Genomic DNA, 24761 nt, shown 5'->3' with positions numbered 1-24761 from the left:
GAAAAAAATAAAACATATTTTATTGCAAGTTGTGAATTTTTAATTTCTATTGATACACTATCTAGTAGGTTGCTGTCAATCTTTCTAAATTAAATACAACCATCAAATTTTGGGTTAATATCTGTAAAACTTTTTAATAAAAATAAATAAAAAATTTAAATTTAAACATTTTGTACCTCGGAGACAAAGCATATTTCGATGTACGTTTATATAAACTTTTTTTTACAAAATAACTTCGCAACCAGCCCCTAAAATATTTCACACTTATTTAGAAACACCCTGTATACTTTCTCAGTTATGTCAGTATAATACTAAAATGCCACTCCTAATCTCAATCCAATTCAATTTAAAACAAATATAAAATTAAAATAAATAAAATTGTTGAGATATTTAAATAAAACCACAAGTACATACAAAAAAAAGATAATAGTATTTTGCAAAGTAATCTGTTACAAACAAATGAATATATCCAATATGGCATGCAATTGTTTGGCAATAAATAGCTCACTGGAGAAAAACTATTTTCTAAAGTGAAATAATTGAAACCTGTAATTAGGTACATTAAAGGTAAATAATAAGTATATTATTTGTTGGTTAATAATGTAAGTAATTTTTCTTTGTTTAGAAAAAAAGAAATTACTATTTTTAATAATCTTTGTTTTCACAATTTGTTGTTGATTTTTGATTATTTCTTAATTTGTAGATAGAAATTTCTTCATATTCTGTTGCTCTATATGACCTCATTTGAGCATAAGATTTTGTATTTTAATTATATTAATCGAAACAAACGATTTTTGTTTGTTGGAAAATTATATTATTAGAACAAAACATTTGTGGAATTACCTTTTCAAGGGTGATTGAATATAAAACAACGATTATTCCAACCTTGATGAAATCATTTTAAATGTTTAAAAATTGAGGAAATTATTTATAAAATATTTAATTAATATTAGTCTTCAATAAGAATTCATACTGAATTAACTAGACTATTAGAATCAGAACACTGTATTTAAAAATTTTCAAAATGTTTTAAATTCAGGCACTACATCACATGGTTTTTCTTTGGTTTTGTCCAGATATACCTTATTACTTACATAATATTCATTCAACAAATATCAAGTAAAAATAGACGTCTAACAACGTTAATCAAATTAAATTAACACATTATTGCATGTGATTGCGCATTTCCCATTTCAATATTAATTTTGTTACAAAATTTTTAATACGTGAAATACCTCTGTGGGGTAATTCCTTTAGTTTTTGAACAGTGGAAGATATCTTCCAACAACTCCCAAACATTAGCGATGAAATTTGTAATATGTGAAAATCTGTGTACATTTATATTAGAACATGTTTTTTGTTACCAGGATCCCGACAAGGATTCAAAGTCAGACACTTGTCATCTGGCCGACAGAGTGAGACAGCTGGAACAGATAATTAACGAGGTGAAAGCAGAAATGGGCAAGATGATAGAAAGGGACTGCGTAAATTGCGACAACCTTCGGAATGTTAGCCAGAAGCTGGAACATACTCTATTGGGAGAGAACGAAGTGAACGACACTTTTAAGTGCGAGAAATCATTGACTGACGCTAGCTTGCAGACTGACTCTGAATTTGTCGACTCGTTCGAGGAAAAGGTGATTAAATTGGAAAAGGAAAATAAAGAATTGTGTGCCAAGTGTAGTGAGTTGGAAAATTGCGTGGAACTTTTACGGAACGAGTATGAAAAGTGCGAGGACTACTGGCAGAACAAAGTGGACGAGGAACGACAAATGTTCGAAGCCGAACAAAAGGTGAATACCGAGAAATTAACGGACCTGATAATTAAGATGAGGGAGTATGAAGAACAGTATGCAAATCAGGACATTGTTGACACGAGGTTACCGACAATAGAAGAAACTTACAACTTAGAGAAACAGTTCACTGATTTAGAACAAGAATTCGAGGACTACAAGGCGTACAGCGAAAACGAGATTTTCAAAAGAGACGAAGAAATCTCCATCCTCAAAGACAAACTAACGGAGCTTGCCATGAGGCAACAGCAAGTCACCGAGGCTGCGATTCAGGTCAATTTCGAATCCGAAGAGAGACGAATCCTCAATAAAATGCGAAACTTCTCGAGCTACGTTATAGAAAACACCAGCCGGTTCTCTGAAGAAATGCTACCCCCAGCCTCTGTAACTTCTCCACCGCCAAACAATGTGGACTACGTCAATCAGAGTCTGACCTGGGAACAGCAGAGCATCCCCGCTACCAAATCCGAGTGTTCAGAGATATCCGCGAACTCCAATTCACTGCCGTTGAATTGGAACTTCACAAATAACAAGAAGACTCAACCCAACGCCCCGTCTACCTCGTCAAGTTCTACGGGTCTGGAGAAGACGCCTTGCCGGCCGAAGAGGACCCGTAAACATGACAAAAACATGTATAAGAAGAATAATCAGGAGAAGGAGGTTAAAAAGACTGAGAATGTGAACGTTGCGCCGCAGCCCGATTGGAATAGTTTCCAAAACTTCCAGAAGGGCAACAGTGAAAAGACGATTCTCCTGCCGTTAAGCTCGTTCCATAACCTTAACGGCAGGAAGAATTATCTGGAACAAAGGGTCAGGCATCTGCAGGTGTGCATCAAGCAGCAGCATTACTGCAACGAGCAGACATTGCAACGTAAGTAGTTCCTCTATGCTCTTCTTCTTCTTGATTGTGTTTATTTACTTTTAAGTTACACTGCTTCAAAAAATTAACCACCACTAAAGTAATTTTAGTAATTTACATTGTAAATAATAAATTTACACTTTATAACGTCACTAGAAAGCTGCAAGTCAGCATTGACCTTCGCTCAGGCCTGCGGCACTTAGGCCACAGGTCTTCCATGCCTGTCATTAGATTATTTTTTGGAAACTCCCAGTAATAATTGTTTTCTACTGATATGGTATAATATATCAATTTTGTAATGTTCAAATTAAGCTTTTCCGCAATAATATCATCTCTGAAAGCAAAATAACGACCCACCGTGACCCGAACAGTCGGGCGGTAGGGAAAACGCCTCAAAGGACAAAATTAGTTTTGATGTTTTCACTGACAGTTGCCTCTATCTCCACCATCGGATATACTTGGGTACCTCCCACCGAAAAATTTTTTCCTTTTCTGGCAAATTACCGCTTTTCAAGACCAAGTGTGGGATTGCGAGTTAACCTGCAGAATTTAATGTATCGAAATTATATTATTTATAGGGATACGTAATTTTCGCAAGAAAAAACAATCAAATTTCTCAAAAACAAAAATCCAAAATCAAAATTTCACATTTATTCGCTAAAACCAAAAACAAATCTTCAAGTTAGCAGCAGAATAACGAAGTTTTAAAATAAAAGAAACTCTCACTTTATAAGAAACATTGGAGCAACATTTGTAAATTTAACTTAAGTTTATTTTATGTATCAGACAGCATTGCCAGATTTTTTTCAAGCAAAGCGGGATTTTGAAACCTTTTGAGTAAAAAAGTGGGATTCTTTTGTCGAAACTACTAAAAAAACTTTCAACATCGATAGTTTTTAACTACTTATCCTTTTATTTGAGTTCCAAATTAAGTTTACATGGCGATAGATAGCCAAAATTACTATAGAAAATATATTTTAATGAAAATATGTTACTGTACTATACCAATCGTCGTGCCGTCGAGTAATCACCGAAAAGCGGGACTGAGACTGTCCTGCGTGGGAAATTTAATTTTGGGCTAAAAATCGAGACGTCTGGCAACGCCAGATAGTCTTATTGTTAGTTGAAAGCCAACATTGCTGTCATTTGTACATTTTCTTCCAACAGCCTGCTCCTTCTGAGCGCAATGACAATGTTGTAGGTGCTGAAAAATCGCCCTGCATCAACACTATTTACAGGACCCCATAAACTTTGAATTGCCGCTTTTGTAAAAATTTAGATAAATGTATTTAGTTGCCCATAAAACCTGAAGAAGATCGTAGAGTATCTGTTTTATCTGCTGTGGCTAAGAGTTGTTGATGAAAGCGACTATATCTATCAATAAGTTCATTTTGAGGGATATTTAAAGAAAATGAATTTTTGACTGTGTGGCAAAAGAGGGACAAAATAGTGTACATTAATGTGTTGGTAGGCCTCGTTCGTTTCATTAGATTTCAAGTAAAGTACTAATTTATTCAAGATATTACCAGAAGCGCATCGCTTCGCTTTTATTTCCATATTTTGCATTTATTCGCATTTTTCCCATAATTTCGCATTTATTTTGTAAATACGAAAATTATGTATTCCTAATTATTTAGTTTCACAAAAAAATGCTTTGTTTCAATATAACCTTCATTTATCATTTATTCAAAGTCAAATTTAAAACCTGTGCACTGCAGATTTTTTTATTGGATACTTCCGACACTGGATTACTATCAATTAATTTCATGTCGGCTATTTTCACTTCTGCTTCCGATTACACCTCCGCATCCATAGTTCATGTTCAAAAAGATGATCTCTTAATTGTCTTTCAATCATATCCCAGACATATTCAATGGAATTAAGGTCTGGACTTGTGTTGGCCAGCCCATAGCACCAAACCCAACTTAAAATGTTTCAGAAGAATTGCATTAATTTTTTGGAACAGTGTATATTAAGGTCTATCGTAATGTTTACAAGTAGTTATTGCATGAAATCCTGCTAAAGATTTACACAATAATACACCTTTTTTTAATAGCTGTAATTATTTTAATTTAAATTTTATTTTTCAGTTAAAAAAATTATAAGATTCTGGACAAAAATTACTCGTGGTAATTGTTTATCAGTTGATTAAGTGGCATGATGCAGGGTTGGACTAGATTTTGCTTAATAATTTTGTGTTAATTTTCTGGAACATAATATACTTTAGAGTACAGTTTGCTTAATATAATTTGTTTATTTTCATATCTTCTATTATCACATTGAAGGAATGCATTATTTCGGAAACCTCCAGTATACGGGGTGATTCAGAACTTATCAATCAAATCAAAAAGGGCAGTTCGAAAATGATTTAAAAATACACTTCTGGACAGCAGTCCACTAAAACCTAACCTTACACAAGGCGAAGTGTAATAAAAAACGGACAAAAACTTGAAATAATTTCACAAGGAAGGAAATAAATAGAATTTTATATTATAACACCTATTTTATATCGGCAAATTCAACTACTTTTGATACGATTGTTATTAATTAATGAAATTAATTTGTGGTTTTACTTAATAAAATAATTTGACATACCTGATTTTACAACAACCGTTCAAAATTTTGTCCACCGACATGTAAACACATTTGGACCCGTCTTTCTACAAACTAACACAAATGTTGCCTTGCTTCACCATGACACAAATGTTGTCTTGCTTCGCCATAAATTAAAACAATGTCCATCAACTCTGTTGCTATAACATGTAACCTATTTTTGACACTTGGAAAAGTAATGTAATATCTACTAAAATTGGATTTCAGTATTCGCAATTGCCTGGTGCCACGTGGAGAGAGAGAACGAATTGCGTACAGTGCACAACACGAATGATGCTAGAAACTACAGAAGCCCAGCTATGTAAAGCTTTAAAATACTACAGCTTCAATAATTTTTCTCAGAAACTATATGGTTTTTACAAAAAGTTTTTGCAATATTGACTCCATTCTTCTTGACGCATCTATCCCAAAATTTTTTTGGATAAGTTGTGAATCACCCTGTATATTATTAATCCTGGGCAATATTGTCTGTTTGCTACTAACCTATATATTGAATCATTATTGTATAAATTGTAAATAAAGTAAATTTGTGTCTGATTTGCTTTCCCTTTCAGATTATTGGCAGCAGTTCAGGGGAGAACGCGCCGACCTCCACACAAAACTGAAATACCTCCAGGAGAAGTTGGACCAGCAAATACGCATCAGCAACGATCAACTGGACAAATTAGAAAGGACGGATCTACTAGTCAAAGATCTCTACGTCGAAAACTCCTACCTCATCGCCAGCGTGCAGAGGTTGGAACAGCAGTGCCACATGCTGGCTCAATGCTCTAACACCAGTTCGGTATAAGCATTACGGTGCCTAAATTTGCCTGTTTTTAACCTTTAGCTAAAGATGACGCTACATTGAAGGGATTCAGATGTCGATATTGATGTACTAATCCGGGGTTGAATTTTGGAAACCTGTGTCGCCGTCTGTATTTCTAGAGAAACGTTGTTCAGAATATTTTTCGAGCTATTGAGCTGGCACTCCAGAATGGTAGTACAAAATTATTTTTGTATTCTGCCGCATTTGTATATATCTTTGGGAGAAACTGAGTGAGAGATAGTCCTTTAGGATTTGTATAGTAGTGAGCTGTATTTAATTTTAATATTCTAAGTGTTCTTTGCCTTTGCGGAGGTACGGATCTGATATAGAAAAATATCTATTACTGACATACCTGAATAAGTTAGTGATTTTTTCTAGATATAACTGTTATATTGTACTAGTAAGTTTTTGAGTGGATTGTTTTAGAAAAAAAAAAAAACAATTTATATCTTAGTTGTATTATTTTGTTTGTTACAGTTTGTTACATATCATTTATTATATCACGTCATCCAAAGAAATTTAATGTAATTCGTAAGTTATTTGTTATGTATTTACTACTTACTAATTAAAAGTGTCATATTTAATAAAATTGTATACTCTTATTCTTTTAATTTATTTGTCCTTAAAACGGAAGTGAGATGAACCAGTGTGAAGCGAAAATCAAATTTTTTGGTTTGTATCGTGTTAATATTTACCAATAGCAGTAATCAATCAAGTGTATATAACGAGCGTTCAAATAAAAACGTGGTCAAGTTGGTTCTGAAAATTTGGACGTAGGGCTTAGCGTATAGCGAATGAACTTAAACGTCATCTGTCAAAGCGCTATATCGCCGCTATCAATTTGAATATTTTCGTTTTAAAAAGCGTTTAAAATGGTGTTTTCTCAAGAACAGAAAGTGTTTATCATAGAGTCCTACTATAGAAATGGACGCAAGATTGATGGAATATGGAAGTATTCTATTGAGGAATGTTTCATAGAATTTCAAAATCAATTTCCCGGCGTTGTTGAGTACAAAATTTTTCAAAGTGCAGTTCAGCGTTGTGTTAATGTTTTTCGTGAAACGGGCAGTGTAACAAGAAAAGAAGGAAGCGGCCGACCTAAAAAGCGGACTGAAGAATTAAAAGAAAATGTCCAACAAATAATGGAAAATGCGCCAAGAACTTCTGTACGTGTTTTATCACAAATGGTGGGAGTATCAGTCGGTACCTGCCACACAGTGTTAAAAAAAGATTTGCGTTTGTTCTCCTATCGTTTAACTTGTCAGCAAGAACTTCATGAAGTTGATTTTCCGCGACGGGCTGTATTTTGTGAATGGTTTTTAAACAACTACGGTGAACTTCATAATATCACCTTTTTTTCTGATGAAGCCTGGTTTCATTTAAGTGGTTACGTAAACTCACAGAATATGAGAATGTGGTCTTCTGAAAAACCAGATAACTTTTTTGTCGAGGGCCCTCTACACGCTCAAAAAATTGGAGTTTGGTGTGCTCTCAATCGAAGGAGGATTTATGGACCTATTTTTTTTAATGGTACTCTTACTGCGCAAAGGTATAGAGAAGAAATTATCGCTCCTTTTGTTAACCAGCTGGAAGAAAACGAAATTACAAACTTTTACTTTCAACAAGATGGCGCAAGGGCACATACGGCAGGCGAGACGATGAATATGTTGAGGGAAGTTTTCCAAAATCGACTAATAAGTCTCAATGCTGAACATGAATTTCCACCGAGGTCATGTGATATTACGCCGTGTGATTTCTTTTTGTGGCCTTACCTTAAAAACACTATTTTTGAACTGCCTATTCCTGATTTAAACCATCTGCAGGCTCGACTTATAGACAAGATTCGTGAAATTAACAATACCCCGAGCATCTTAGAAAATGTCTTTAATTCTTTGAGGAACAGGTGTGAAAAGTGCTTGGAACAAGGAGGGGGACACTTTCAGCAGCTGCTTTAATTTATTGTTATAACAAGGAGGGGGACACTTTCCGCAGCTCCTTTAATTGTTTGTTATTGTTATCACGATTATTCTTTAAAATAAAGTTATATAGTCATTAACGTTATTGAAACGGACAGCTGCTATACAGCTCGTTGACAAATGAGGTTAAGTTGGTCGCTATAAGCTACGCCCTACGTCCAATGTGTCAGAGCCAACTTCGACCACGTTTTTATTTGAACGCTCGTTATATTTGACTAGTTTCCTTTATTATATAGGCAACCAGATATACAAATAATTGTATTCATGGTTGCCTATATGCACACACACACATTCTAATTAATTTACAAATAAAAACATTTAATTAAATTCTCTCTATACTATAACGACCCTTTCAGAAAATTTGAAAAAAAATTGAGTAATTTTTGTATAATCTAAGTCAGACTGAAGTCAGTTCCTCTGTAGCACTTCCGGTTTTCGACTTACAGTTAAACAAACTACAATCATCACAAGCTGAAAGGCGTACGATGCCGCCCTCAAATCGGAATGTTAGTTTTTAAAGATTTTCACGAATTTTGACGAGTCCATCGATTTTCTCTAAAAAGTTTACGGCTCAGAAAAATTTGAAATAATTCACGTAGACTAGGACGGAGGACTAGGAAATTGCCCCCCCTCCCAATATTATTGCAATTGAGCTAAAAAAAATGCTTTGTATGGACAACCCTTAAAAGTTTATTGTTCAAAAGAATGATGTTTATGTGTTTAAGCTACCATGTGTGAGCATATTGTTTTGGTGTGTATTTAAACCATTTAAAACATAAATGAATTTTTTTAACAAAAAACTATAAAACTGAATAAAATTTGAAATACATTTGTATGTATATAGTTAAATATGCTCTATTCATATGGGCTACTATTAAATTTTAGGTCAATTCCCTAATGAACTCGCTTACACCTGCCTCTCTGAAGTTTAAAAAAAAAACTATAAAACAAATTTACCTACGACCACTACTGTAAATACTTAACACACCGTCTGCGATCAATGTAAGATTCCTATTACGTACGGTAAAAAAATCGTACAGTTTTCCTAGCAACTGCCTAGCAACAGTCAATACAATACTGTTTGCCCGTTTGGGTCATAAGTAACACTAAATTATGGTATACCAATAAATTAAAACATTTAATTACTAGGTGTTTCATTTCTGCTGTTACATTTTAATTTTTAATAACTTCAAACAGCTATAACTTTGTTAACTTAAATGGAACACCCTATATTTTTTTAACTCTGTCGTGTGCAGATTTAAATTTCCTTTCAAGCCATATAAGCATTGTTAGGGTTGTCATTACTACTTTTAGACATATTTGCAAAATTTTATATTTTTTGGATAGTTTTTCTTGTATTAGACCTGTTGTCAAATTGGCCATGACCAGAAACACTCCAAAAACAATTGAAATAACTTGACATTTGTCAAGTTAGTTGTCAAATTATTGTTACGTCTATAATAGTTTTTGCTGAAAATTTAAATAAAAATTCCTGGCGATCCTTTAAATTATACTTATGAGGATTATTTTAATTTGTTTGTTATTTATGGAAAAAAGAAGCAGATTCTCTACATGTTCTTGAAATTACTTTGTTACAAATATCAATTTATTTCAATTGTTTTTGAAGTGTTTCTGGTCATGGCCAATTTGACAACAGGTCTGATCCAAGAAAAACTGTCCAAAAAATGGAAAATTGCAAATATCTCTAAAAGTAGGATAGGTACACATGCTGCAATAAGTGACCCATTTTTAAGAGCGAGGTAAATAGCGCCATCATAACGCCACCTGGGACGCAACAGAGTTCCAAAGAAAAGGTCGACAGCAGATTGGCGCCAAGGACCAGGTCTTCTGCGAGCGACTCCACACCAAGAGGGACTCTCCAGCGAACACTCGCCCCGACAACTTGTCGTTTTTATAAACTTAGTTTTCAATAAAAATACTTTATTTTTACAGTTGGGAATGTTTTATTTTTAATGTACAGTGAAAGCAACCCTCAGTAGTAAAGGCAATCCTAACAATGCTTATATAGCTTGAAAGGAAATTTAAGTCTGCATACGACAGAGTAAAAAAATACAGGGTTTCCAAGTTAACAAAGTTATAGCTGTTTGAAGTTATCAAAATGTAACGGCAAAAATGAAACACCTAGTATTAAATGTTTTAATTTGTTAGTATACCAAAACTTAGTGTTACTTATGCCTTTTTGCAGGTACCAAAAATCCACTTGATATCACGCTCCTGAAAAGAGTTACTATCATCTCTGCGGACCCTTGCATCTGTCAAATTTTTTCTTTAAAATTAATATCTCAAATTCTATAACTCCTAGGTATAGGGAATATTTAATAAAGTGACCCTCAAATTTCTCATAGAATATGAAAATGTAATAAATATAGGGTGTCCCATTTAAATTAATGAAGTTGGTGTCTACTTCCGGTATAACCTGAAGTGCTGGAGACATTACCATGCTGCCAAATTTTCAAATTTTTCGGAGCAATACTTTCCTATATATCGATTGACGCAGTTCCCGGTTGGAAACCCTGTATAGAGTTGCTTCTATTGTAACACTAAAGTGACCATAAATAAAGTACTTGCATTTTGGCCATAGCTAAGTTGTTGGTGCCCGCACTATGGTCTTTTAACTTTAAATAAAAGATCGTGTTCTCAGCCTACTTGATCATAACAGTTGGGTAGCAATTATCTTTTAAAATTTTAGCAGATATGGAAAGGAGCAATAAAATTCTATGAAAGTACAGAACAGTTTATTATAGACATAATTATCATTTGATTTTCAAAAATACTGTAAATGAAAGAACACAAGCTTTATTATACTACTGGCAAGACATTGAAAAATGTGTTTTATTTAGTTTAAATTATAAAACACATATAAGGTAGGTATATAGGGGTTACAGTTTAGGTAATCGTTTAGGTACTATTATATAAATTAGTGGTGTGTTATACTACTGTGAGGTCCAATAATCTTATTTGAAAATAACATTTACCCAATTTTAGAATATTTTCATCACCTGCTGATTTTCCACATCGGTTATTGATAGCGTTCCAAGCAAAACGCTGATTTTGCTCAATAGATAGCGCGCCACTAATACAAAAAGGTATGTTACTTACAACAGTTGCATTTATTGCTGCAAAAATCAAATTCCAATATTAAAATGTATGCAACTTTAAATACACTGCTGTTATAAAAACAATTGGCTGCATAATAAATTTTAAAGTGGCAACTTTTAATTTTCCAATGCGTAATGTTAGTTGCCTATCCTAGTTCAATTTCAGAAAAAATGAATTAACCACTTATTTTCTACAATACGGCCATTTCATTTAATAGAAACATTTACTAATAAAAATTTAAAGACATGGTACAAAAAATGAATGAAAAATGATGTTAAATTCTTAAAAAAGTCGCCCACCAAATTTGGACCTGTGATTAGAATCACTAAGTTCTTTTTTTTAAATATATTACTTATTTATGATGTTCTATCACGTATTTTTTATATATTTATTTAAATACCGTCAATGGAACGGAATGTATGTACCCTTAACAATGTAGTTCCCTGATGGGTTCTATTAACAGTCATGGAGGTCGAGGGTATCTCCCTTATATTAGCTCCACTTGAGGTTACGTTTATATGCCACTGACTGAAATATTGCAAACATATGCAAATTTAAAGTAAAAAGTTACACTTAACAGCTCCAGATAGTTTTACTATTCTCAGTTAATTTAAAAAAAAATTGTAAACACTGACCTATCTGCAAGAATTATATATACATACATATGTAAAAACAGCATCGTACATGACAAAAAAATAATTTCAACTTCTATCACAAATGTTTGATAACAAGGTACAAAAATCATGTTTCGTTTCACTCTAAAACATGTCGTATTTACATAAAAACTTGAACAATATGCTCAATCTCTTTCGTTTTTGAATGTGTGAATCCCCGGACTGCAATCTTCATTTTTAATGGCGCTAATTGCATATTTTGACATTTACAGACAACACTGCATATAAACCAATATGTTTTTCTGTTATAAATGGATATTTTTCGTGTATTACAAATACATTCCGTTGACTAAGTAGTCAGCATCATGGGCGTATGATTTTCCTCTCCTGACCCTCCTCCGGACCATCTTCAGTCTGCACCCAATCATGATCGCCATGATGAACGTTATGATTAAACCTGAAAATAGAATAGTTTCCAATTTTAAATCAACACTGTTGATTGACATATTTTTTAGATTTTATACCTAGGGTGACGGATAAAACTGCTCCTCTTGGTGTCTGCGATATACCATCCTGGAGGTCGTTCGAATCGCTTACTTTATATGCAACAACATCTGCATACTCTTCGTGATGCATATGGTTTCCAATTTTTATCTTCTCACGATTCACGACACCATGTATCATGTTTTCCTTAGAGTGCTTCAGGTCGTGGGCTAACTTTTCTTGTACGTGTTTGGGATTTACTAAAAACAACAAAAAGGTAACAAAATAAAGTTTATTAGAAAATTTTGCATTACCAGCATCTGATTTCAGAGTATTTGAATGTTGTACAGGGGGAGCTTTATAGTTTGTCTGGTCTTTCATGGCTTGTTCTGAAAAAAAAACATTTTAGCAGAAAGTTCAGTTTTAGGTAACAAAATGTACCACTTTGCAGTTGAAGTGGGTCCTGGGGATACTTTTGAGGGTCGTATCTTGTTTCGTCAGCTAAAATAAGAAGATTTAATAGTCCTATCTAAAAATGGTCCCTCTTAGCTTAGCCTCAGATAGATCTGGTTCCAGTGCAAGCCAATGTGAAATAACCTCGTTTTTCAATGGAGTTATGAAATATACGTACAATATGTCTAATTAATTGTGAATACTAAGAAAAGAACCTCTTATATTTCAAATTGTTGATATATTAACAAAAAATTGTGAATAACTGATGGTATCATATATAGGGTGTCCCACCATGAACTCCATCGATGGATATCTGGGAAACCGCTAGAAGAATTTTTTTGAAATTGTGATGGTGTGATATGGACTGTGGGACAAGCTAAAATATTTCAAGGCCATTGTACTTTCGGTTATACTTTCTTATTTTAAATGGAACTCCCTGTATATTATTGCTTTTTTGGAAAGAGTATCTATTTTTAAGTTGAAAACATATAACACACTCCATACTTAGGATTGACGAGATTGATTCCGAGATATTTTGATTTTTAAGCAAAAATTGACAGATGCAGACTGCCAGCAAACCTGGGACAGTTGTCATGCTGATTGTTACTTACCTGTTACGGCCAACCTAAAATGTGCGAAACAAATGGAAACATCATCGTAAAAAAGGGAAATGTATATTCGTAAATAAAATGAAAACCACTGGGTTTTGGTACAGGGAAACTTTAACAAAGTTACACTTAATTTTAGTGCAGAATGCGAATACGTTACAAAAATTGGGGGTTTCCATTTAAAAATTTCGAGATTTCCCCAATTTCTGAACTTCATATTCAATTTTTTTTTTGACCATCCTGTATAAAAACTGGAAAATATTCATATCAAATTCGATCAATTAGGTTTTGTTCAAAAAATGTCCAATTTGCACAAAAAAATAAATCTTGTTTCCGGGAAAACTAAATTTTGCTGGCAAGTGCATCTGTCAATTTTTGTTTAAAAATCAAAATATCTCGGAAATGGTCAATCCTAAGTATGGAGTGTGCTATATGTTTTCAACTTAAAAATAGATGCTCTTTCCAAAAATGCAATAATATACAGGGAGTTCCATTTAAAATAAGAAAGTTGGTATCGACTTCCGGTATAATCGGAAGTACGATGAGCTTGAAAATATTTTAGCTTGGTAGCCCCTTGGTCCGTATCACACCTTCACAATTTCAAAAAAAATCCTTCTAGCAGTTTCTCAGATATCCATCGATGGAGTTCATGGTAGGACACCTTGTCATAAAAAACTCAAAATAATTTTGATATTCAAATACATTTACAAATATGTATTCCAATTGGTATTTATGAAAGTGTAGTAAGCCATACGTATTTTTAATTTACCATATTTCGAATTCAAATTTGAAATTTCGTGCTCAAATTTGATTTTTCTCACTCAAATAGGTAACTTTTGTTTGATTCTTTCAAACTCGAAATTTAGAGTTTAAACACAGAATTTTATGTTTCAACTCAAAATTTCGGGTTTGAAAACAGATATTTTGAGTTTGCTACACGAATTTTTTCGAATGAGACTAGCCAGACTGGGATGAGGAGTACCCATATACCAAACCCAAAGGTTCAAAATCTTGATAATTTGTCTTGCATTGGAATCTCGGTCTGTACATAGCATCCAATTTTTCGTTTACCTGAAGGCCAATTCTCTTGTTGAATGGGCTGTCTGTAATTATTATCAGGGTAGTAGTTTGGGACTTTTGGATAGTCTCTCCCACTCATACTCTCCGTGTACTGCATTTGGCTAAAATAATAATTTTTGAGCCACCAATGCAAAGCCAGATGAGCAATTTACATTTATGTCACAATGTATTGTTTGTCAGGAAGAAAGAAAGCTATCCAAGCATTGTAAGTAAAAGTCTAATTCAGCACTTTCTATACATCTTTTAAGGCTGTGATTATGTGTATGTTGTAGATAGCATTGTTCTGTCATTTTTATGTACATTTGTGTGTGCAAAATGCGAATTGTTTCGACTTGAAGAATATTGTTAACAGCAATATGCTGGCAGTTATTTGATATTGTACCTAATTAATGTTTATTGTAGTTTAGTCTAAGGGCATCAGAGCACTACTGCAGTTCAGCCGGAGAAAATTTATTATAAAATCATCAAAAATCGTTTTTACTAAAAAAATTATTGAATATAATATGGGGTGCTTATCATCCGATTCATTTTCGTCGTATCAGACGTCAAGATGTCAAGAACAAGATGCAGACTTTCGTTTTGTCACAAATAGTTACATGTTAAATACAGGATATCTACTTAGTAGTCTTAGTACACTAATCCGCCAACTAAGGAAAAATGGGACATTCCTTATTCCATGTTTAATTTCGGCGATCCGTTTTCGAGATACAGAGTGTACAATTTTAAAAACAGTTGCACGCGTGATCATGCTATACGTATCGTGAGACTAGCAATTTAGGTTAAAAAAATGCAAGCGAAGAAATGGGCTGGTGATATCCATCGGCTCTTCAAAATTTTTTCTATGCACACCCTGTATCTCGAAAATAGGGCGCTGCGCGCTGGAATTAAAAATGGTATGAGGAATTATTTTCGCACAAAAAATCTCTAGTTGGTGGATTGGCCTATTAATTTGTGACACCCTTTACGGAAACAATTCGAGCTGATCGTGATGCTAAGACGCAAAACGTGTAATTTCTACATTCATATGGTATTAATCCTGTTTAAAAGGTTCCTTTCAATTTAAGTTTAAATGTGAACATAACCTTAAATATTGTGTGAAGTTTTACACAACAAAACTAATGGTGTTTGGGCAGCAACAACTCTGGAAATATAGTGATTATTGAAAAGAAAACGTCAATACAAAAGTGCTTTGATCTTTGTTTACGTCAAAGTCTCGATACTGACGCCAACAAATGGGCATGCGCGTCATCACACCAAACTATAGGCTTTTTTTCGCGAGTGAATATTGGTGAATACGTCTGACTTGTAGTTACTGTTTCTATCTCTTTTAATCTTATTTCTAACCTTGTCTAACCTGAACAGATGGCGAAAATGTATATATTCACTATTCAGTGATATGTAGTATGTACTTTGACGACTTTGACATATGGGTTTTAACTTCTAACCAGTAACCATAATTTGTCATCATTTATTGCTTCCAGTAATCTAGTGTTGTGGGAATTGGTGTTATATCTCACTATATAATATATGTATTTGCTTCAAATAAAACTGAAGGAATATATCAATGCTTTCTTTGGAATATTTTTAAGTGGCAAATTTAAAAAGCGTGAAAAGTATGTAGATTCTGACGTTGCAAGATATGCGAATATTCGACATAATCGTTATCGTAAGAGAATGGAAGGTTAGGTCGGTTTTTTATGTAATTCATACGAAAAAGACTTGAATTACAAATGATTCCACCAATATTATCTCTGGCCTAGGTCACAAAAAAAAAGAGGATAATCCTGAAGCAAAGTGGATTGCAAATATGTCCCATATAAAAAATTAATCTCACCATCAAGTAAAATATTTGCTGTTTCAACGTCTATGTTTACTAAAACATCTGTGCCTCTAAAGTTTAAATTTAAACTGGCCACTTCCACAACCATATCAGAATCCATCATTTTGCTGAACGATTTTTATACTCATTCAAACAAAATGTCAAAATGAAAAAGGTTAAGTTACCAGCTGACAATACTAGTTGAATATACCAACAGAATATTCAGCTGAAGGGTGAAGAGTTCAGTCATTTGATCTAAACTTGTGACGTCACATAGTAGTTTAAATGACTGACTATTCTCGCAAAAACGTAATATTCACTCATACTACACATACTACAACATACGACTTCACTCGCGAAAAAAAGCCTTATATTCACACCTATATATAGGGTGATGCAAATGCAATCAGGAAATCTGGGAGACAAATTGTTTTCCAAGAAATCGATGTCTAAAAAAAAGGACGCAATAGGGTTGTTGACCAAATTTCAAAAGTAGATAATATAATTCTACACGTACTAATTACAGTATGTGTGCACAATTAGAGATTGACAAATGCGTTGGAACAGTTTTAAAATAATTATTTAAAACTGATTTTTTTATATTTCAAAACGGCTGTAACGTCATAAGGGGTACCTTGTAGTGAAATTATGTGTAGATGATTGCGTAAAGGAAAAAAAGTGGAGGAATAAGATGCTCTGTCAACACTGTCAGTAGTGTCAGTCTGTCAGTGACATTGTTGCATAAAATATTTTCAAGTCTACAAGTTATTTTCCTTAATCTTCGAATTCCTTTATTAAGTAAAATTATTATTTAGTAATAATCATTTAATATCTTCCTTCCCTTAGAATTAAAGAAGAATGTGTGAAACGGGATTTGTGAAAGCTACTTCGCAAATTTTACCGAAAATTGATATTTTTATGATCATGAATTGATTTTTTTAAAAGAGACGACCGTTTTAATATTGGCGAAATCAGAGGTATGAAAGCAGTCAGGTATTAACATATTTAATGAATGATTTTATTGTGTTCATTTATAATATAAATAAATATAAATACCTATTTATTTACGGAAAATAGTGCAGTTCGGGAGTCTTATGGAGATAATGCAATTGGCTATGTGGAATGTGGAATGTGTAATGTGGAACAAAACACCACTTAAATTTTGTTGAATCCATTACAATCAGGAAATTAATAATAACTATCACAAATACTCTTAATTGATAGACTGCTGTCACTACTGTCACTTTTGTTTAAAAAACAGGAAACAGGGTAACAGGATTTGATAGACAATTTTGATATATTTTCTTTTTCAAAATTATGCAATAGGATCGCTACTAGCTTCTTGTTTAATTGCCCCTTATGACGTCAGACTAATTTTTAATGTTAATGTCTAAAAAAAAAGAACGAAATCAGGAAATGTGGGAAATGTTTTCGAAGAAATCGCGATTTTTTCGCAACAAAGAAAACCCGGAGAAATGACATGTTAACCCGGAGCTCGAAGATGTACCATCAAAACCCGAGGACTCCGGGTCAATCCCGGAGATCTGGCAACCCTATATCACACCACGGCGTCAACCAATGTTATGTATATTAGTTTTATTTTTTTTATTTATTTGTCTTTTTCATTTCAGCAGAATTTGCCCTCTAAATACGATACCTACCGGAGAAATGATTTAAAAACAATAGACTCCGGCTGAAATCCAAAGATCTGGGATCTGGCAACATGAAAATGATTGAATGATTTTCAGTAAATCATTATGGTATAAAAAAATGTTGTAGTTAATGACTGGAATTCGGTGACACGCAACTTCCAACAGTATCGGACTCAGTTTACAAATGTCCATATAAACATGTTCATAGAATATGCTTGGTACAATTTTTTTGGGCCAAATTATTTTTTTAATTAATTAAATAAAAATTTTGAGGCGTACAAGTGCTCAAAAAAAAATGTAATGTCACACAACCTCTTACCTCAATCGCTTGTATGTTACCTGGACAGCTGTCACGGTTGTTATAGTTTTTCCGATCTCAATTGAAGAACCAAGAGGTTGGCAGTATGCACCAGGTTCGGTCGCTGACGCAACTCGGAATTGAAATATTTGAAAAATTTGTGCCCAAATAAAGATCTGGTCGAATTAAACGTGGAGGTGGTAGAAATGTAAACGCCCAGTTGACGAATGTGCGCGCGGGCAAACGGCGTATAACAATCGCGCTGGACGACTGAGCAATAAATCTCAGTTGTTGACAAGTGGTTGACAAATTGCCTAGCAGTGCAGTGCAGCAATGCGGAATTTGGTGTGATTCAGGTAGTTTTAATTTATTATAGGCACCTTCAATTAATCATTCATATTACAATTGCGAAAGGGAGAAATAAGAGGGATATTTTGTTTATTAATATTATTACAACCTGGCATTTTGGAGAAATTTACCATCAATATAATAAAATTGTTTGAGGACATACATAACTAAAATATGTTGTTGTCCAAATGAACATATAATAGAAATTTTCTGCACATTATATACAAATTATTATAATTTTTAACTTTAGCAGAAAACTTTTTTAGGGACGCCTATGAAACTCATAAAATTTTATTGCTAGGCGTTTTTATAGATGTCCAACTGATTTCGGATAATCGGAAAGACGATACTTTTCCTATAGTGGAACGTCCGAGAAACAATTATTTAAAGTAAAATATTTTTAATACAAATCGCTGGATTTGCTTAAAATTTATATTCAGAATCAGCATAGTTTGAGTATTACCTTACGTAGGTTAAAAAAAATAGACAACTAAAATTTAGATTACAACTTGTATGCCCTCAAAATGTTTTTTCACTTCTCGTTTATTCCCGTTTATTTCTTTCCCCTTTTGGATTTTTAATTCACTTGTACCCTCCACTAATATAATAATCCATAGTATGTATATACTTATACCTATAGTTATTTAAACACAACGATGACTACAATTTACAGTAGTTTAAGTAAAAGCCGACAGACCGTTATGAACAAATGAAAACTGAGTGAACTAAGTACGACATTGTTACGAGTCGTGTGTCCCGAATTCTATCAATTACCATATACTGTTAACAAAAATTCCTTTGAACGATGTAAACAAGAAACAACCAACAAAGCAGTGTACCTCAATCATCTCTTGTATGTAAAATCTACATCTATGCGAGTGAAAGAGAGCATGCACTGTGCTCTACGGTCCAGTTAAACAATCAGCATTCTTAAGCCTCGCGCGCAACAGTTAAAATTTGCACCAAACGCCAGAAGTCAAACAAAATGTTTGGCAACCGCTGTCTTACAACATTTAACATTTAATTGGAAAAAATGTACATAAATGTTGCGCTGACTTCTGCGAAGTAAATTTTTCTCATTGCAGACTAGGCTTTAAAAGACGCGCTATTCCACCGGACCAGCTAAAACATTCTCTACCTATCTATCTCTACTATTGTTTGGATAGCTATCTCACCCTCCACCACCCGAGTATCCCAGGGCGCGATGCAAGTACTGCATGGCTCCCTTATATTTATTATACCTGATCTCTTGCCCATCAGGCACTTGCAGCCCGCTTTCTTTGTGGTTGAATATGTGGCTGTTTTTATCTGAAACTAAAAATCCCCTCGTTCTATTCAACGAAACAGATACTCAAAGATTTACAAGGCGGTACGGATTTTATTTATCAAACTTAGGAACAGATAATTTAGCAAAAAATTTATCCAAAAAAAATTGTGGTTACATGTATGCACCACTGAAAATAGAATCGGTATGACTAAAAAAAAATTATAATTTGATTTGATTTAAGAAACGCTTATTTATTCAATATTACTGTGGTTTTTATGGTGCTCTTATTACAGTGATTTATTGTTCACGTCCTTGTGTTCAAAATGGCCTATGTGTATAGAAATACAGAATTAATGGATATTGTTTTATTTATGGCGAAGCAAGACAAAATGCATTAGCAGCTCCTCCCTTATACCGGGTGTCCCATTTTCAAAAATAAACGTGAATATCTATTAGGTTAAGGGCGTAATGAAAAGATTTTTCAAATAAAAGTAGGGTTTTGAGGAGGACATCTAATGGTGACCCTGACCATGACCTTCAAGGTCATTTCAAGGGCAAGTTGTTTTTTTTTAAATGGAAACACATATTTTTGACACCAGAAATGAAAAGGGCAGAAAATTTTACATCTAACTATGATCTTGACCATGACCTTCAAGGTCATTTGAAGGTCGTTTTTGTTGCAAAATTCTACTTTTGAGACCAGAAACGAGGAGAGCGGGCCATTTCACGTCCATCTATGACATTAACCTTGACCTTGACCTTCACGGTCATTTCAAGGTCAAGGTAATTTTTCAAATAGAAACCGGTATCTTTCAGACCAAAATAGAAAGTGCGGAGAATTTTGCTTCCGGATATAACCTTGATCATAACTTTAAGTTTCAAAAGCCATTCTAATATTTTGCAGACAAAATTTTAATCTTGTTCATATCTTTCTTTTTGATATGTGGGGCTCGCCATAATTTTCCAGAATACCCATTAGCCCTTTGCGGCATGCATTTTTTATTCGAATGTTTTTGAACTCAGAATTTAGTAATAGTTAAATCCGATACGGCGGATCCAATATGTCGAATACTCGAATTGACCTCGAGTTTTAACGTAGGTTGAAGCATCTTGAAAGTGTCAATCCACATGAATATTAAAAATGTTTACCAAAGATTGGTCGGCCATATTGGATTTGAATATTTTCAAATTCTGATTTCATATTCGCGATCAGCGCCCTCGAAAATCCCCGAGTACACTGTTCGGCAAGACGGAAATGAATTTTGCAACAAAAAACTAAAATCACCTTCAAATGACCTTAAAATGCCCTAGAAGGTCATGGTCAAGGTCATAGTCAGGTGTAAAATTTTCTGGTCTTTTCATTTCTAGTGTCAAAAATATGTGTTTCCATTTGAAAAAATCAGCTTGACCTTGAAGGTCATGGTCAAGGTCACCATTAGATGTCCCCCTCAAAACCTGACAACTTTTATTTGAAAAATTATTTCATTAAGCCCTTAACTTAAGAGATATTCACGTGTATTTTTTAAAGTGGGACACCCGGTATGCAGAGCGTTTTCCCCATAATTATACATATTTCAAATGCTGCTAGCTTTATTACGGAGGCTCAATGATGGCGTAAAACTGGAAATTTACGATAGAACAACAAAGTGAAAATTACAGTACAGTACCTACAGTACAAGGCAAATCGTTCGAAGTGTCTGGAATGTCTTAATTAATAGTGTGATGTAAATTAATCGAAGGTCAAATGCTATTATGTACATTGTACAGCATTAATACCAGCGGGTTAGATTTTGTGAAATTCCAGTGGCGTGTAAGAAATAGTAAAAATTGGGATTTCATTCATAAGACTATTGCTTGCAATTTTGGCACTGGAGTTTATATATCTAGGTACCTGTTCCTAAGTTAAAAAAAGACCGCCCTATACAGAGTGATTCACAACTTATTCAAATAAAGGACCCCTCACAAATCAAACGGAAATTGGCTTTCGGTGAAATCGGCCGAATTTTGGATATGTTGTTCCTTTCGGTGTCCAGATCAAAAGTCTCCACGGGCACGAAGCTGGAAAATCTTCCCTGCGAGCAGTACCCAGCTTGGAAGGTTAGAGACCGGTAATCCCCGATTTTTGCTGATTCTATCTCTACCCTTGCATTTTCGGGATATATATATATAACAGGGTTCGTAGCGGTAGAGAAAACCAGGAATACCAGAAAAAGTCAGGGAATTTGTAATTCTTCATAAAAAAACAGGTCATAATAAGGGAATTTTAAAAATTCATGAAAGTCAGGGAATTTGATGTTTGCAACTGGAAATTTTGTGAAAGCCGGCCCTGGGTTCTTGAAAGAGAAAACTATTTGTGGTTTTGAAACCTATATAAGAGGTTGTTAGGGTATAAAAAAGATTAAGGAGTCCAGTCGAGCAAACATTTAATACATAAACACCAATTAGTATGTAAAAATGAACTACAAGTGACCTGGATTTTTTTTATAAGTCAGACAAAACCTGAAGAAGTCAGGGAATTCTTTATTACTTTTGAACTATGAACTCTGATATATATCTTCATATATATCCCGAGAATGCAAGGGTAGAGGTAAAATCAGCGAAAATCGGGGATTACCAGTGTCTAACTGGGTACTGCTCGCAGGGAAGATTTTCGAGCTACGTGCCCGTGGAGACTTTTGATCTGTACACCGAAAGGAACAATATATCCAAAATTCGGCCGATTTCACCGAAAGCCAATTTCCGTTTGATTTGTGAGGGGTCCTTTGGGAATAGATGTGGCATGACAAATTGAGTCAATATTATAAAAACATTTTTTGTAAAATCCTTATAGTTTCCGAGAAAAAATATTATTGAAGTTGTAGTACTTTCAACCATTACATAGCTGAGCAACGGTACTGAAATCCGATTTTACAATCGTCGTTGCGATAGTGTTTACAATAGTTTGTCAAAAATGGCTCGCGTGTACAGCAACTCGGAGTTGATGGATATCGTTTTAATTTATGGTGAAACAATGCAACATTTGTATTATGGTGAAGCATTTGTGTTATGGTGCAGCAAGACAACATTTGTGCTAGTTCGTAGAAAATGAGTAAGACGGACCCAAATATGTTTACACGTCGATGGACAAAATTTTGAACAAATTAATTTTATTAATTAATAATAACAATAGGGGCAGCAAAAGCAGTTGAATTTGCTGACATAAAATGGGAGCTATATATTTATTTCTTTCCTTGCAAAATTCTTTCAAGTTTTTGTCCATTTTTATCACATTTTGCCGCCATACCGCTAGCATTCCGCGAGGTCAGGTTTTACGGCGGACCAGTGCGTCCAGTGCCGTGCAAAAGTGTATTTTTAAATCATTCTCGAACTGCCCTCTTTGATTATTTATTTACAAAATTGTATTTGTAAGAGTTCCCTGCCCATCCAATTTTTTTTCTGTTCTGAATCACCCTGTATAGTATAAATGACATAAATTCGGTACTTACCAGCGTACTGGGGTACAGGCGGCGGCATCTGGTTGCTCTGGTGGGGTATCCAACCCGACTGGGGCTGTACGGGCACCTGGGGCACGTACGGCGCCACCTGTTGGGAGTCGTATTGCATCCTGGGGTTCAGACGTGGATCGGTGGCGGGCCGCAGGAAGTCGGCGTCGGGGTGGGGGACCGCCGCTGGGGGCACTGGCGGTGGGTCGTGAGGCGGTTGGGGGCGGTATAGAGACGCTGTGTTTGCGTTTATTTGGGGAGGTAACTGAAACAATAGTATAACGTATTCTACATATTCTATTCCCTATTGTCTGTTTTCGTACTTAGAAAAAACATATTTGCAACGAAGTTTTAGGGAATTTTCTTGCGAATTGAAAACTATTGAATGTCGCATATTTGGATAGAGCGCTTCCTCAGGATTACAGCGATATAAGGTATGATAGATCTATCTCTAATAATAAGGAAGATATGACTAATAGTTTACCATAAACTCAATGTGTTATTGTTAGGCGACTCTTTTGGCCTTATTTTCCTTAATATTCTTGAGTACTGATTTGATATCACAAGAAAAGTTTTCCATTTTTCTCTAAGTACGAAAGTAAAAAAGAATGTTATGCTTATAACAGCAGTTGTAAAGTGACATTGGCGAAATATAAAATTTATAGTTAAAAGGTCGTTATGTTGCAAAAGAATAAAAGGTGTAAAAATAGATACATTCGGTATTCAATATCTAGATAAATACGTCTCTATGAAAATATCCAGGGGAAAATTCTCAAAATGGAAAACACCCAAACTCTGAACAGAAACATTCAAACTAACATTTTGTGACCCGCTGTTTGGTGTTAATGTTTCTATAAGTCCTATTTAACAGAAAGTCATAAGAAAATGCAGAAGTGGACACTTCTACAACGTACTTAAACAGGCTATACATTGATTTTAGTATATTAGGTCTACTGAGAAACTGCTAATTAGACAGCTTTGTTAAATGTTCCTTACACCAGATATTTAAAAAACAAGAATGACAATTGTTCTCCAAATATGGGTCACTATTTAATTCTCTTGTAATAACATTTCACATCTTATTTGTATCGCAGTAGAGGATATATTGGCAATATTTCAACCTTTAATGTTATTAGTTTTTTACCTACTGTTTACCCAAAAATATGTTTTCCCTTTTATTTAGTTAACTTGATTTAGCTACTAGAAGATCACCGATATGTTAAATATGGATCCAATTAAATGAAAAATAAAAAACTTACTACATATATTTGAAACTTTGTATTCTCTGTACTCTTTTGGTAAATAAATTTATTATTATTGTTACTGTTATAAGGTAAGGTAACATAAGGTAAAGACTGAGCTATTATTCTAATAATTTTCACTAAAGATGTTCACCATGTTCTACATCGTATTCTTATAATTGCAATCGTATAAGTGACTTCACACTATAACAGTTACAAACTGGATTTAGGAAACCTTGTAAAAAAA

The 24761-nt window shown here is 34.1% G+C and overlaps 2 protein-coding genes across 3 annotated transcripts in view; one reads left to right on the top strand and one right to left on the bottom strand.

Moving 5' to 3' along the window:
* Positions 1-6474, top strand: part of LOC108904580 (ninein) — a 32966-nt gene extending 26492 nt beyond the window's left edge. For both annotated transcript variants that reach the window (XM_018707193.1, XM_018707194.1), the window contains exons 4-5: positions 1368-2664; positions 5820-6474. In XM_018707193.1, coding sequence (XP_018562709.1) covers positions 1368-2664; positions 5820-6055 — 1533 coding nt within the window. In that variant the 3' untranslated portion in view covers positions 6056-6474. The remainder of the gene's footprint in view (positions 1-1367; positions 2665-5819) is intronic.
* Positions 6475-11471: 4997 nt separating this feature from the next.
* LOC108904559 (CREB-binding protein) lies at positions 11472-23853 on the bottom strand. Its single transcript, XM_018707168.1, has 8 exons — positions 23824-23853; positions 23277-23538; positions 19766-19838; positions 14399-14508; positions 12708-12767; positions 12581-12655; positions 12308-12526; positions 11472-12240 (listed from the first exon to the last, which is right to left on the bottom strand). The coding sequence occupies exons 1-8, from the start codon at positions 23851-23853 to the stop codon at positions 12113-12115; spliced, it is 957 nt and encodes a 318-aa protein (XP_018562684.1). The 3' UTR covers positions 11472-12112.
* Between the last annotated feature and the right edge of the window lie 908 nt (positions 23854-24761).

The sequence above is a fragment of the Anoplophora glabripennis genome, unplaced genomic scaffold (genome assembly GCF_000390285.2).
Source record: "Anoplophora glabripennis isolate ALB-LARVAE unplaced genomic scaffold, Agla_2.0 scaffold131, whole genome shotgun sequence".
NCBI classification, from domain to species: domain Eukaryota; kingdom Metazoa; phylum Arthropoda; class Insecta; order Coleoptera; family Cerambycidae; genus Anoplophora; species Anoplophora glabripennis.
The sequence above is the reverse complement of the archived record's forward strand: the minus strand, read 5'-3'. Positions and strand labels throughout refer to the sequence as shown.

What these genes read in the sequence shown, in the direction of transcription:
- LOC108904559 (XM_018707168.1), bottom strand. Translation starts at nt 23,853, where the DNA reads ATGGAAAACTTTTCTTGTGATATCAAATCA. An exon ending in CCTGATGGGCAAGAGATCAG is followed by an intron (nt 14,509 to 19,765) that starts GTATAATAAATA and finishes TTATTATTTTAG; the next exon opens with CCAAATGCAGTACACGGAGA. An exon ending in TACTCTGAAATCAGATGCTG is followed by an intron (nt 12,527 to 12,580) that starts GTAATGCAAAAT and finishes TGTTGTTTTTAG; the next exon opens with TAAATCCCAAACACGTACAA.